This window comes from Jaculus jaculus, chromosome 12 (assembly GCF_020740685.1).
Source record: "Jaculus jaculus isolate mJacJac1 chromosome 12, mJacJac1.mat.Y.cur, whole genome shotgun sequence".
Taxonomy (NCBI): Eukaryota; Metazoa; Chordata; class Mammalia; order Rodentia; family Dipodidae; genus Jaculus; species Jaculus jaculus.
Window position 1 is genome coordinate 100937755 of NC_059113.1, and position 14021 is coordinate 100951775.

General features: G+C 47.4%; 1 protein-coding gene across 1 annotated transcript; it reads left to right on the top strand.

The window, feature by feature from the left end:
• The first annotated feature begins 5404 nt into the window (after positions 1-5404).
• On the top strand, positions 5405-13564 carry Tlr2 (toll like receptor 2). Its single transcript, XM_004655873.2, has 2 exons — positions 5405-5634; positions 10506-13564. The coding sequence occupies exon 2, from the start codon at positions 10522-10524 to the stop codon at positions 12868-12870; it is 2349 nt and encodes a 782-aa protein (XP_004655930.2). The 5' UTR covers positions 5405-5634; positions 10506-10521; the 3' UTR covers positions 12871-13564.
• Positions 13565-14021: the final 457 nt, after the last annotated feature.

Below are 14021 nucleotides of genomic sequence, written 5' to 3' on the forward strand. Positions count from 1 at the left end.
GTGCTATGGAAGAGGAAAGCAGTCCACCACTCAATGGATATTTCTTGGTCCCTCTTTATGTTCTAGGGAATAGGATGCCTCACTACAGAAAATCAAGCAAAACCCAGGCCCTGTAGGATTTCCATCCACTCACACTTAGCAGATGTGTGTCAATCTGGAATTTTCTTCCCTATAGCCTAAAACAATTCTTGCAATAAATGAAAATGATTTGGACATAACCTACAGCAACTTACCTCACTTGTCATCTTTATGGTTTGTTTGGCCTTTTGTGGTTTTTAAATAGATATAGAATTTTATTATTATTCTTATTTACAAAAGATAGTATGCTAGGCTTTTTGTTTCTGAGAATGTACTGGACCCGCCAAAGAACATTCTGTTCTGGGCCCTATAGGCCAAGTCACTCAGTATATGGGTAAGAGTTACACCCCCAAGTGAGAAATGGGCTGCTTCCAAAATCCAAACAGGTCCACTAAGCATCATGTTTCTTGGTGGTAGGAGGGCCTAGAAGCAACGACTTATCCTTCACCTTAGGAAGGATAGCTTGCCTTGCCTCACAACACTGGATTCTTAGAACTTTTACTGACATAAAAGGCCCTTGAATTTTGGTTGGATTTATTTCACATCCTTAAATATGTGGATATATTTCTAACAAACCCACAGTGTTTGCTACCTCACACTGGGTACAATCAGTACGAAGCCATCAATGTCATGGACCAGCATCCATTTTCAAGTTTGATCATAAAACTAATGATCAGGATGCCTGAGTATGGGGCTGGAGAAATGGTTCAGCAGTTAGAGGTGCTTACTTATCTGCAGAGTCTGATGGCCCGGGTTCAATTCCCCAGTGCCCACATAAAGGCACATGCACAAAGTGACACATGCATCTGGAATTTGTTTGCAGTGGCAAGAAGCCCTGGTATGCCTATTCCCTCCCTGTCTCTGTGCTTGCAAATAAAAAATAAAAATCAAAAAACTAGATGCCTGGGGCTGAAGAGATGGTTTAGTGGTTAAGGCACTTGCCTGCGAAGCCTAAGGACCCATGTTTGATTTTCTTGATCCTACGTAAGCCAGACACACAAAGGTGAGGAAAGCGCAAGGTTGCACATGCCCGCTAGGGGGTGCAAGTGTCTGGAGTTTGATCACAGTGCCTGAGGCCCTGGAGCACCAATTCTCTCTCCCTCTCTTTCTCTCTTTCTGTCTCTTGCTCTTTCTAAAAAAATAATAATAATAGATGCCTGAAGCTGGGCGTGGTGGACGCATGCATTTAATCCCAGCACTTGAGAGGCAGAGGTAGAAGGATCACATTGAGTTCAAGGCCACCCTGAGACTACATAGTGAATTCCAGGTCAGCCTGGACTAGACAGAGATACTACCTTGAGAAACAAAACAAAACAAAAATACTTGCCTGATAGGTTACAGCGACACAGGGCCGGAGAGTTAATGCACCATTGAGGCTGAATAGTGTTCGTGTTCTGTGCTCTGTTGGCTATTCCCCTTTCTCACTGCAATAACCCTCATTGCACATAGGTCCAGAAGCCAATGTGAGGACTCTGCCAACTGCTAGGTAGGTATATTTATCCCAATTCTGAGACTGAGGAAATAACAAAAAGATGAGTTTGAGGACCCACTGGACTCACTATGTGTTAGCCCTTGGCTAAAACTTCATTGATCACCTGAGCTCATTAAGCCCCCCCTTTTTTAATGTGTCCTTTTTATAACTTTTTAAATTTATTTTTATTTATTTATAAGAGACACAGAGAAGGAGGGAGAAAGTGAGAATGGGTGCACCAGGGCTTCTAGCCACTGCAAATGAACTCCAGACGCATGTGCCACCAGCTTATGTGGGCCCTGGAGAATTGAACCTGGGTCCTGAGGCTTTGCAGGCAAGGACCTTAACCACTAAGCCATCTTTCCAGCCCAAAGCCCTTATTTTGACTGGAGGTTTATGATGCTGTTTGAGGTGTCCCAGAATCAACATTAGTTCAGAGACAGTTTCTAGTAGGTTCCCAAAGACCTGATTATTTTTTTGTCCCCACAATGTAACCCAGATTGACCTCAAACTTACTGTCATCCTCCTGCCTCACCCTCTCTGCTGGAATTATGTACGAGCATCACCACAACTGGCCTAGAGCGATGACATTTACCCAACTTTGCCAGAACACTTTATTTGATGTTAGGGTTACAAAGCAATGATCTCCACCTAGACATTTCAATCAGAAATATGACATAGAGAAAGAAGAGAGGCTTCTTGTTCTGGGGAAAGTAAGTGGAAAGATATTTTCTCGTGTCTGAGACATCAAAAGGCAATAGGTAGAGACTCTGAGTTAGCAAGAAGGTCTTTACAGGTAGTTGAGAGCCTGAACTATTAAGGAGGACTAGCCACATGGCAAACTCCACGGGAAATCAGACTTCATGGGACACGGAAGTCCACCCTTTCCATGTTTATTTGTTTATGTATTTGTAAGGAGAGAGGGAAAGAGGGAAGGAGGGAGAGAGAGGGAGAGAATGGACACACCTCTAGCCACTGCAAAATGAACTCCAGATGTATAGGTCACTTTGTGCATCTGGCTTTATATTGGTACTGGGGAATTGAACCTGGGTTGTTAGGTTTTGCAGACAAGCACCTTAACTGCTGAGCCCCACCTTTTGAATTTTCCATTCATGCCTGTTGATTGAGTTTCCTTGATTTTTTAAAAAAAATATTTTTATTTTTATTTATTTATTTATTTCAGACAGAGGGAGAGAGAGAGAGGGAGAGAGAGATACAGAAATAGGCAGGTAGAGAGAGAGAGAGAGCGAGAGCGAGAGCGAGAGAATGGGCAAGCCAGACCTCCAGCCCCTGCAAATGAGCTCCAGAAGCGTGTGCCCCCTTTGTGCAGCGGGCTTATGTGGGTCCTGGGGAGTCCAACCTGGGTCCTTTGGCTGCGCAGGCAAGCGCCTTAACCTCTAAGCCATCTCTCCAGCCCGAGTTTCCTTGATTTTTGGACTGCTGTGGCTTAGGAAACCGGCAATTCAAAACATGCGCCTTTGCTCTCCAAACTGACAAGCCCCGGGGAGGAACTTCCTCTGAGGTTCTCTCACATGTGGCTTTATGTGGGGAGTGGGGAGTTGAGCCCCGATAGTCCTTAGGCTTCATAGGCAAGCGCTGTAACCGCGGAGCCATCACGCCCGCCTGCCCCCACCCCCGCCCCGCACCGATTGGCCCTTGTTGGTCCAGCTCCTAAGCACAGAAAATCTTTCCCTCCTGTCTACTTCTGCTTTGGTTTGGCAGCCTGAAGGGTGAAACTTTCAGAGGGAAAATAACCTACTACCTTCTCCTTTAGAATGAAGGGTATGGGAGAGAAAAGGGAGGAGAGTCCTGGAATTAGGGTAAAATTCTAAAGAAAAATTTCCAGCTCTTAGCTCTGTCACTTATAATATGCACGACATTTCCTCCTGTGAAAGAGAAGCAAGAACACCTGCCCTGCCTCGGATCCCTTTGTCAAGGTCAAATGCAGTTATATGTGTGGGATTGTATGTGCTCATATTAAAGCAGTTTAATTTGAACAAGGCAGTTTTCTACTTTATAAATAAGTGCTCCTCACTAGGGAAGGTTAACCTACTTCCATGGCCATGAGACAAGTCAACCTACCAGTATTTCTAGAATTACTTTGAGAAGCTCGAAGGAACAGTACAAGAGAACTTGGCTTTGAAGCCATAGGTAAAACTGGAAGAACCAAGTTTTCTGGGGAGGGGTGGCGGCTGGGCAGGCATGGGATGCTGGCTAGGTACACAAGCAGGGACTGGCTGCAGGCTGAGTAAGAAGAATCTAGGGCTGGGAGAGATGGCTTAGCGGTTAAGGCGTTTGCCTGCAAAGCCTAAGGACCCAGGTTCAATTCTCCAGGACTCATGTAAGCCAGATGCACAAGGTGGCGCAAGCATCTGGAGTTTGTTTGCAGCAGCTGGAGGCCGCCCCACACCCATTCTTTCTCTATCTACCTCTTTCTCTCTCAAATAAATAAATAGAAATGAAAAATTACTAAAATTCTAGGGCTGTCTTTATCTCTTCATACTGTGGGCAAAATCGTGCTGTGTTGGCCTGCATGGAAACCCATGAACTATTTTTTAAATATTTATTTATATACAAGCAGAGTTAGGTGGCAGAGAATGGGTGTGCCAGGGCCTCCTGCCACCGCAAAGGACCTTCAGATGCGCGTATCTCATTGTTCATCTGGCTATGCGGGTGCTGGGAAACTGAACCTGGGCACGTAGGATTTGCCAGCAGCTCCTTGAACACTCAGCTACCTCCCCAACCTGACTGGTGAACGATTTTAAAAGACTCCCAGTGGGCCCTGGAGTAAGATAGGCAGGTGAATAATTGTTGAAAAGAGAGAGAAAGGAGAAAAAAAAAAAAAAAAGCTTCTGAGGCCAAGTTTGGCTAGGGATGGGAAGCGGGGTGGTTTGCATCGGATGACTCGCGTTCTGAATGCTTGGTGCCTTCCAAGGGCGGTGTGCGGGTGGAGCCTTGCCGGGAGGTGTGTCTCTGGCGTGGGCCTGGGGGTTTCTTGCGCCCCTAGTTGGTCGGTGTTCTGCTCACTCTCCTGCTGCTGTCTGTCTCCCGCCTGCTGTGGCAGGAGGTGATTCATGCCCAGCTTAAGCTCTTCCACCCCTTTCCCTGCCATCATGAAGCTTCCTCTTTATTTTGACTAGAAGCCAAATTAAAATCTCTCCCCCCCCCCCCCCCCCAGCGTCTGCTTCTTGGTGCTCATCCAGCAAGAAGGTAACTGCAGCAGAGAGGAATCAGAGGTGGGCTGGGAAGGCTGTGTTTCAGGCTAACGTGAGGCTCTGTTGTAGGAGTTGTTGGAGGGACAAGCCTGGGACCTGGAACCCCTAAAAAAGCCGAACCCATCCGCCCATCAGCAACAGGCCAATAAGGCAAAAGCGCAGGAGGGACGTTTATTCAACGTGGCCCCAATGGGGAAGAGGAACAAATACAGAGGTTCAGTGACTGTCTCCCCATCCCGCAAGCCCCCTTTAGGGTCCTGACACGGGGATTAAGTTTCCATAGCCGACAAGAGGTCTGCAGCACCGGGGGGCGCAGGTCCAGGAGTGGTGTCCGGCTGTCACCCCACTGTGCGGGCTCCAGTCTCTGCGACAACGTGGTCAGCACTGAGTAAAAGTCGCTTTGTTCCCCCCTCCAGACAACTTCCTCTTCTGGTTGGCACCAGGCTCTGGCCCTTTCCTTGTCTCTCGAGACTTCCAGGGAAATTCCAGTTGCTTACAATAGCCGAATAGTCCAAGGGAGGTGACCACTGTCTCTTCCGTTTGGGACCTCGTCTTTCTTGCCAGGACGGTTTTAGCTGGGCGCCAGCTTTCTCTTTCTGCCTCGGTGTCCGGGGGAAATCCCGCATCTGGGCGGGGGCCGCGGGGGTGGTTCGTGGTTCTCGGTTCCCGTGCCAGGCAGCTCCTACCAAGCAGCCAGGGCCATGATCCTGGGTCACAGTCGCCCGACAGAGCCAGCTGGGAGGGCTGCCTTGTAGACAGCCTTGTGCCCAGCTCCCAAGAAGGAGGTGCCCTGGGCTCGGGGAACCTCCCCTCCCCTCATTTCCCCGCTCCCTGGACCCCAGGTGCCAGAAGGCTCGGGGGCCTCCCTGGGTAAGTTGCGGATGCTGCGCCTCCTCTGGGGCGGCGCGGGGAGGGTCCCTCTGGGGGCGCTGTCACCTGGGGTACTCCGTGCACCTGCGCCCCTAGCGGGGCGGGGCTGGCCGCAGGCTCCGCGAAGAGCAGCTTTCCGTGATGCCAGGGCGTCCAGCGCTGGTCCCCGCGGGCACGGGGACACCTCGGGGAAGGCAGGGTCCCCCTGGAAGGGGAGGACGCGGCGGAGCGTGGCGGAGGAGCTTCCTTGCAGCCTCGCGGGGCTCCGGATGGCCGCGCGGAGCTTCCGCGGGGCCAGGTACCAAGGGAGCCTCCAACAGGGTGGTGCCCTTGGCCAAGCCGGTTCCCGGAAAGGGCCGCTGTCTTGCCCCAGCTCCGCTCCGTGCGCCTGGCCAGTCCGCGTCCGTCCGCGGGATAGGGAGCTGGAGCTGGGTGAAGGGTTCGCTCGCAGGGGTGTGTGAGTGTGCACAGAACTCGTGGACACTGGATCGCAGTCTCCCCTGGGAAACGTTCAGTACTGGGGTGATGCAATATTCTCTTTCTGACCAGGATCTGGCCTCTGCGCTCCTTCCTTCTCTGTCCCTTCATCCTCAGGTGATCGCTGGTTAGGTTAGAAAATAACTTGGGAGGTTGGAGAGACGGCTCAGAGGTTAGAGGTGCTTTGCTTGCAAAAGCCTGATGGCCAGCGTTCGATTCCCAAATAGCCACATAAAGTCAGATGCATAGAATGGGTCATGCGTTTGGAGTTCATTTGCAGCGGCAGGATGCCCTGGTGCTCTCTCGCTCGCTCTCTCTCTCCCTCTCTCCTTGCAGTTCTGTTTTCTCTCTGTCTGCTTGGATCAAAAAGTTATTAAAAAAAAAAAAAAAAGAGAGAGAGAAAGCAACTTAGAGCCTTACAGTGCAGTGGAGTTCATTAAGAATCCTTTGTGTTTCCATTTATGACTCCTTCAACATCTACAAATGAGTCCTTGGGCTTAGAACTCAGGTGCAGGGAAAGATTTTCTTGTCTCAGAAAGGAGAAATTGCTCCTGGTATCAACAGCTCAGTGTGCTGGAATGCTTTTAGTCTTGCAGGAAGTCTTGACTGTTGTAAAGACCTTTACTAAAGGGCTGGAGGGATGGCCTGGGGGTTAAGGCTTTTGCCCACAAAGCCAAACAACCCAGGTTCGATTCCCCAGTACCCACGTTAGCCAGATGCACAAGGGGGCGTGTGCGTCTGAAGTTCGTTTGCAGTGGCTGGAGGCCCTTGTGCACTTTCTCTCTCTCCCCCTCTTTCTCTGTCAAATAAATAAATATAAAATATTAAAAAAGATCTTTACTAAAGATTATCTGGTTCATGAGGGTGGCCTAGCTTGGAAGGAGAGAGACCCGTTTCTTCCCCCAAAAGGAAAATAACCAACGTTGTGACTATTGGAAGACTGATTTACTTATCAATATTCAAAGGTCTTTCCTTCTTCAAGCAAAGAATACTTTGCATCCTAAACTTTTTCTAGTGTTTCTTTTACAAAAATTGTCAGATAGGGCTGGAGAGATGGCTTAGCGGTTAAGCGCTTGCCTGTGAAGCCTAAGGACCCTGGTTTGAGGCTCGATTCCCCAGGACCTACGTTAGCCAGATGCACAAGGGGGCACACGCATCTGGAGTTCATTTGCAGTAGCTGGAGGCCATGGCGTGCCCATTCTCTCTGTCTCTATCTGCCTCTTCCTCTCTCTGTCTGTCACTCTGAAATAAATAAATAAAAACAAAAAAATTTAAAAAAATTGTCAGGTAATGACAGTATGGTTAGGAAGTTTCTAAACTATCAGTTAATTTCTGCACTATTTTATTTATAACTAACATGAAAAGTCCAGTGAACAAATTATTCCTAATTTTAAAGAAATTGAATACAGAGAAACAAGAGAACATAAAAGAGGTACATAATGCAGAAAATCCATAATGCAGTGCTCTAAAACTTAAAAAAAAAAGCAACAACTGGTAATTATATTGAACTAAAGGACAATATTTTACAATTATTTAAAATTGTCAGAATGGGCTGAAAAATGACCGCCCAATAATCATTATTTTTAAAAGATAGGGCCTCATTCTGTAGCCCAGGCTGTCCTGAACTCACTATGTGGACTAGACTAGCCTTGAACAGGTGATCCACTGCTCCAGCTTCCCAAGTAATTATAGGTGTGAACCACCATGCCATTTTATTTTTCTTTGTTTTGAGATAGGACCTCATGTGTTCAAAACTGGCCTCATAATCATTAGCTGAGGATCACCATGAACTGCTGATTCTTCATCGCTTGAGTACTGAGATTATAGCCCTGGGCCACCAAGTGGGGTTTGTGCGAACTTCGTGCAAGCGAGGCTAGTGTTCTACCAAGAGAGCTCCCTCCCCAGTCCTGCCACCTGCAGTTTAGAGGTAACACATGTTTTCAGGATTCTAAAACATTAAATTTTTTCTAAATTTATTTATTTATTTAGTTTGGTTTTTCGGGGTAGGGTCTCACTCTAGCCCAGGCTGACCTGGAATTCACTGTCGTCTCAGGGTGGCCTCGAACTCACAGCAATCTTCCTACCTCTGCCTCCCGAGTGCTGGGATTAAAGGTGTGTGCCACCACGCCTGGCTTTAAATTTATTTTTTAAATTTATTTATTTCTAAGCACAGAGAGAGAGAGAGAGGAGAGAGAACAGACACACCAGGGCCTCCAGCTGCTGCAAAGGATCTGAAGACACATGTGCCACTTTGTGCATCTGGCTTTACATGGGTACTAGGAACCAAACCTAGGTTGTTAGGCTTTGCAGGCAAGATCCTTAACTGCTGAGCCATCTCTCCAGATCCTCCAAAAACGTTTGAAGGGAAAGTATGCAGCCACTTATAAAAAGAAAACTGTAGCAATATTACTATCAAACAAAATAGATAAGACTAAATAAATTACTACAGATTAAGAGGAATAATTCACCTGGATAGATTTTTCACCAAGAAGAGATAGGAATTCAAAACTTATAACCACACAATATAAAAATAGAGCCAAATTGACAGAATTACAAGGAGATGGACAAATTCCCATTGCAATATGAAACTTGACCATCTTTCTCTCAAACTGATAAGAAAGAATAGTAAGCATAAAGAAACTATAAACCACATGTCAAGCTGGAAAAGCTAGAAGAAGTGAAAAGATTCCCAGGCATGTACAGCCTATAAACACGGCATCATAAAGAAACAGGAAACACAGACACAATCACCACAGTGTGTCCATCACACAGATCTACCAAAGCAAAGCCCAGGACACGAGCTCTTCCTCTTGAATTCTGCCACCTCTTCTGGACTATTTCAAAATATTGAAGAGGGTTCTTTTGAACTCATTCTAGAAGGCCAGAATCATCCTGACAGCACAATTGGAGGAGGATATAACAAAACTATCAAAAAAAGAAGAAAAGAAAAAGAAAGAAAGAAAACTATTTCAGATGGACATAGATGTGAAATTCCTCATAAAAAACAGAAGCCCAGTGAGCCCAACAGTCTATCAGCTGTGCAGTTTCCCCCCAGCCCCCACCCAAGAAGATGTTGCAGTCAGGTTCGCATTGCTGGTAGAAATCACCCAACCAAGAGCAGTCTGTGGGGGAAAAAAAAAGAGGTTTATTTTGGCTTATAGACTCGAGGGGAAGCTCCATGATGGCAGGGGAAGATGATGGCATGAGCAGAGGGTGGACATCACCCCCTGGCCAACATCAACAGGAGAGTGCGCCAAACACTGGCAAGGGGAAACTTGCTATAGTACCCATAAACCCACCCTCAACAATGATCTGCTTCCAGGAGATGTTAATTCCCAAATCTCCATCAGCTGGGAACCCAGCATTCGGAGCGCCTAAGTTTATGACGGGCTCCTGAACCAAACCACCACAGCTGGATTGTGGAATGAATAACTGGAGGACAACAGGTGCCCTAGGGGACATTCATTCTTTCACTCTGCTTCCTGGGTGTCGCGGTGTCATGGCGACACAAGAGCTTAAGATTGTAATGCACACTAGCTAGTGCAGGTGTTGAGTTCAATTACAGTGGCTGGAGGCCCTGCCATGTCAATTCTCCCCCCCCCCCTCTCTGTGGCAAGCGCATGCGCACACGCACGTTCTTGCTCTCTGGAATAAAAAAGAAGGCCAGTCTGCCGGGCTCGCCTCAAAAACCCCACAACACTTATAGGAACATAGGCGAGGAGTTACTTACAGGAGCATGGGTGATGACTGCATTACTGCAATTGCTGGGCCGTCTTCACGGCCCAGGAAATTAATTTTCACTCTCACTCATATAGTCTATCTTATTTCCTCTCTCTGCCCCCTTTCTGTGCATGCATGCGTGTGTGTGCGTGTGTGTGTGTGATTCCTGAGTGAACATCTTTCAAAAATCATAATTAAGGGTTGAGGAGATGGGTCAGTGGTTAAAGGTGCTTGCTTGCCAAGCCTAATGACTCTGGGTTTGATTCCCCAGTACCCACATCGAGCCAGATGAACAAAGTGGCACACGTTTCTGGAATTCACTTGCAATAGCAGAAGTTCTGGTGCACCCATTCTCTTTCTCTCACATAAATAAAAGAGAGAGGAGAGAAAGAGGCAGATAGGTAGATAGAGAGAGAGATAGATAGAGATAGAGATAGAGATAGAGAGAATGGGCTTGTCAAGGCCTCTAGGTACTGGAACTGAACTCCAGATACTCTGATGCATCTGGATTTATGTCAGTACTGAGGAATTAAACCTTGATCTTTTGGCTCTGTAGGCAAAACTGATAAGCCATCTCTCCAGCCCCATAAGCTTTTTTTTTTTTTTAAATAGACTTATAGTGATGACCATAGCTGTCCAGCGCAGTCACTCACTGGACCTTCGTTCACTTGCAGGCGGAATCACAGAACGATGCTCCGTGCTCTGCAGACTCTATGGGCCCTGGGGGCCATGATGGGCCTCTCCAGTGAAGGGCTTCCCCACCAGCCTTCTCTGTCTTGCGACACCGCGGGTGTGTGTGACGGCCGCTCCAGGTCGTTCCGCTCTGTCCCCTCAGGACTCACGGCAGCCACAGTGAGCCTCGACCTGTCCAACAACAGCATCTCCTACGTTGGCCATGGTGACCTGCAGAGGTGCGTGAACCTCAAGGTTCTGCTGCTGACGTCGAATAGAATCCACACCATAGCGGACGATGCCTTTGCTCCACTGGGCAATCTTGAGCACTTGGACCTGTCTGATAATCATTTATCTAATTTATTGTCCACCTGGTTCAGGCACCTTTCTTCCTTAACATACTTAAACTTACTGGGAAATCCTTATGGAACAATTGGGGAAGCCTCACTTTTTTCTCCCCTCCCAAATTTGCAAATCCTCAGGGTGGGAAATTCATACAACTTCACTGAGCTTAAGAGAGGGGATTTTGCTGGACTCCCTTTTCTTGAGGAACTTGAAATTGTCATGTCAAATCTCCAGAGTTATGAGCCCGGAAGTTTGGGGTCACTTGGGAACCTCAGGCGTCTCTTCCTTCATGTGAGTCAGCCTGTCTTTTTCGTGGAGATTTTTGCAGATCTCAACTCAGTGGACAGTCTGGAACTGACAGATACCAATTTGCTCAATTTCCACTTTTCAGGTCTCTCTGTCAATGAAAGCCATCCACTGAGTATCAGAAAGCTTACATTCAGAAACGCGAGCATCAGCGACCAAAGTTTTAACCCGCTTCTGCAGCTGCTGAGCCGCATTTCCGACCTGTCAGAGTTAGAGTTCAGTGACTGCAGGCTGAAAGGCTATGGCTTCTTTAAGCCGGCCGAGCTCGGCCTTGTGAGGCATCATGTAGAAACATTAACAATACGGAAGATTTATATTCAAAACTTTTATTTATTTAGTGATCTGCAATCTGTGTATTCATTGATGGAGAAAGTTAAACGAATCACCGTAGAAAACAGTAAGGTCTTTTTGGTCCCTTGCTCATTTTCACGACATTTAAAATCCTTGGAATACTTGGATCTCAGTGAAAATTTGATGGTAGAAGAATATTTGAAATACTCGGCTTGCAAGGATGGCTGGCCCTCTCTACAAACCTTAATTTTAAGGCAAAATCATTTGCGCTCAATAGAAAACACGGCTGAGTGTCTGCTGACCCTGGGGAACTTGACAGACCTTGATATCAGTAAAAATAGTTTTCAGTCCATGCCTGAAACGTGTCAGTGGCCTGAAAAGATGAGGTCTTTAAACTTGTCAGGTACACGAATAAGCAGATTAACTCCTTGCATTCCCCGGACGCTGCGAGTTTTAGATGTCAGCAGTAACAACCTCAATTCATTTTCTTTGGATCTGCCTTGGCTCCAAGAGCTTTATATTTCTGGAAATAAGTTGAAGACACTTCCAGATGCTTCCTCCTTACCTGGGTTGCTGGTTCTGAAAATCAGCAGGAACTCCATAAATACTTTCTCTAAGGAGCAACTGGATTCTTTCCAGAACCTGGAGATCCTGGAAGCTGGTGGCAACAGTTACATCTGCTCCTGTGAACTCCTGGCCTTCACGCAGGCGAGGCCGGCGCTGGCTCAGATCCTGGTGGACTGGCCAGACAGCTACCTGTGTGACTCTCCGTCCCACCTGTGGGGCCAGCGGGTTCAGGATGCCAGGCGCTCGGCCTCCGAGTGCCACCGGGCAGCGCTGGTGTCCGGCGTGTGCTGTGCCCTCCTCCTGTTGGCGCTGCTCACCGTGGGCCTGTGCCACCATTTCCACGGCCTGTGGTACCTGAGGATGACGTGGGCGTGGCTCCAGGCCAAGAGAAAGCCCAAGAAAGCTCCTGCCAGGGACATCTGCTACGATGCCTTTGTGTCCTACAGCGAGCAGGATGCTTACTGGGTGGAGACGCTCATGGTGCAGCAGCTGGAGAACTCGGAGCCCCCCTTCCGGCTGTGTCTGCACAAGCGGGACTTCGTGCCGGGCAAGTGGATCGTCGACAACATCATCGACTCCATCGAGAAGAGCCGCAAGACCCTCTTCGTTCTGTCCGAGAACTTCGTCAAAAGCGACTGGTGCAAGTACGAGCTGGACTTCTCCCACTTCCGTCTGTTCGATGAGCACAATGACGCGGTCATTCTCGTCCTTCTCGAGCCCCTGGACGGGAGAGCCATCCCGCAGCGCTTCTGCAAGCTGCGCAAGATCATGAACACCAAGACCTACCTGGAGTGGCCCCAGGGTGACGCTCCGCGGGAAGGGTTTTGGGAGAATTTAAGGACAGCGTTGAAATCCTAGCTTCTCCATCCAAGCAAGACGTCCCTCGCCCGGAGGCCTGGGCTGTAAGGAACTTGTCCAAAAGCTCACGGTGACACAATTGTATAAAAACCCTGGGCTGTTCTCTTGAGGACTTGTTGAGTGATGCTAATGAACAACTAGCTTTTATCTTGAACGCTGTGCTATAAATACTTTACACCGCCCTAGGAAAAGGGCTCTTGTTTTTCTTTATGTAACATCTCTCTCCATTGCTGGTAAGAGAATCATTTAGCAATTGTGCTGAAAACAGCAGAGAGGGACTGAAGATTTCAAAGGACTGCGGGCGGTCAGCTTGCTTTCTGCCCAGAGGCGTGCTGGCTACCTGCATGGCGCATGCTCCATTCCAGTCACCTGTCCCCTGCTGGTCACCTTTCTGTGTAGCTGATCTCAAGGGTAACCAAGCAAAACACTTGGGCATACAGACACATTCGTTGCTATTCCTAGATACGGGGTTACATGCACCCATCACACCCTTCAGTATACAAAATACTACAAGGTGTGTTTTCAGGTGAACTGGGTCTGTCTTCCTGGGTGTTTGATAGGTTTATGTAGCCATGATTCCTTAAAACAGGGCATGTGACACAGATCGATTATATCTTACCATGAGACCAAAGCTACGGGAGAGAAAGAAAATATTGCATTTAGGAGAATCTAAAGGAAATCTCTCAGATCTCAAATCTTCCTTGGCCTTTAGCTACCTGTTAGTTTCGAATTAGTGTCTGGCTTCTCCAGCCTCTTGTTTCCTCACTTACATGCTTTTGCTTTTGCCTTCTGTGAAAAGTATTATTTTTAATTTTAATTCTAAAAAAGCTTTCATCTCTCCTCATGAAACAAACAAACAAACCAACAAACTAAAAATGCATGTGTTCAGAAAGTAGAGGCAGGTGGATCTCCATGAGTTCGGGGCCACCCTGAGACTACATAGTGAATTCTAGGTCAGCCTGGGTGAGAGTGAGATCCTACCTGGAAAAACAAAAAAAAGCAAAACAAACAAACAAACAAAACAAACAAACAAAAACCATGTGAGCAAAAAGGTTTTTAAGATAATTATATACTCAGAGGTTCCTTATGACTCATAAATAACTTGTATATAATAATTTGAATACAGATAGTTAAGTTTTTGAATTCTGTGA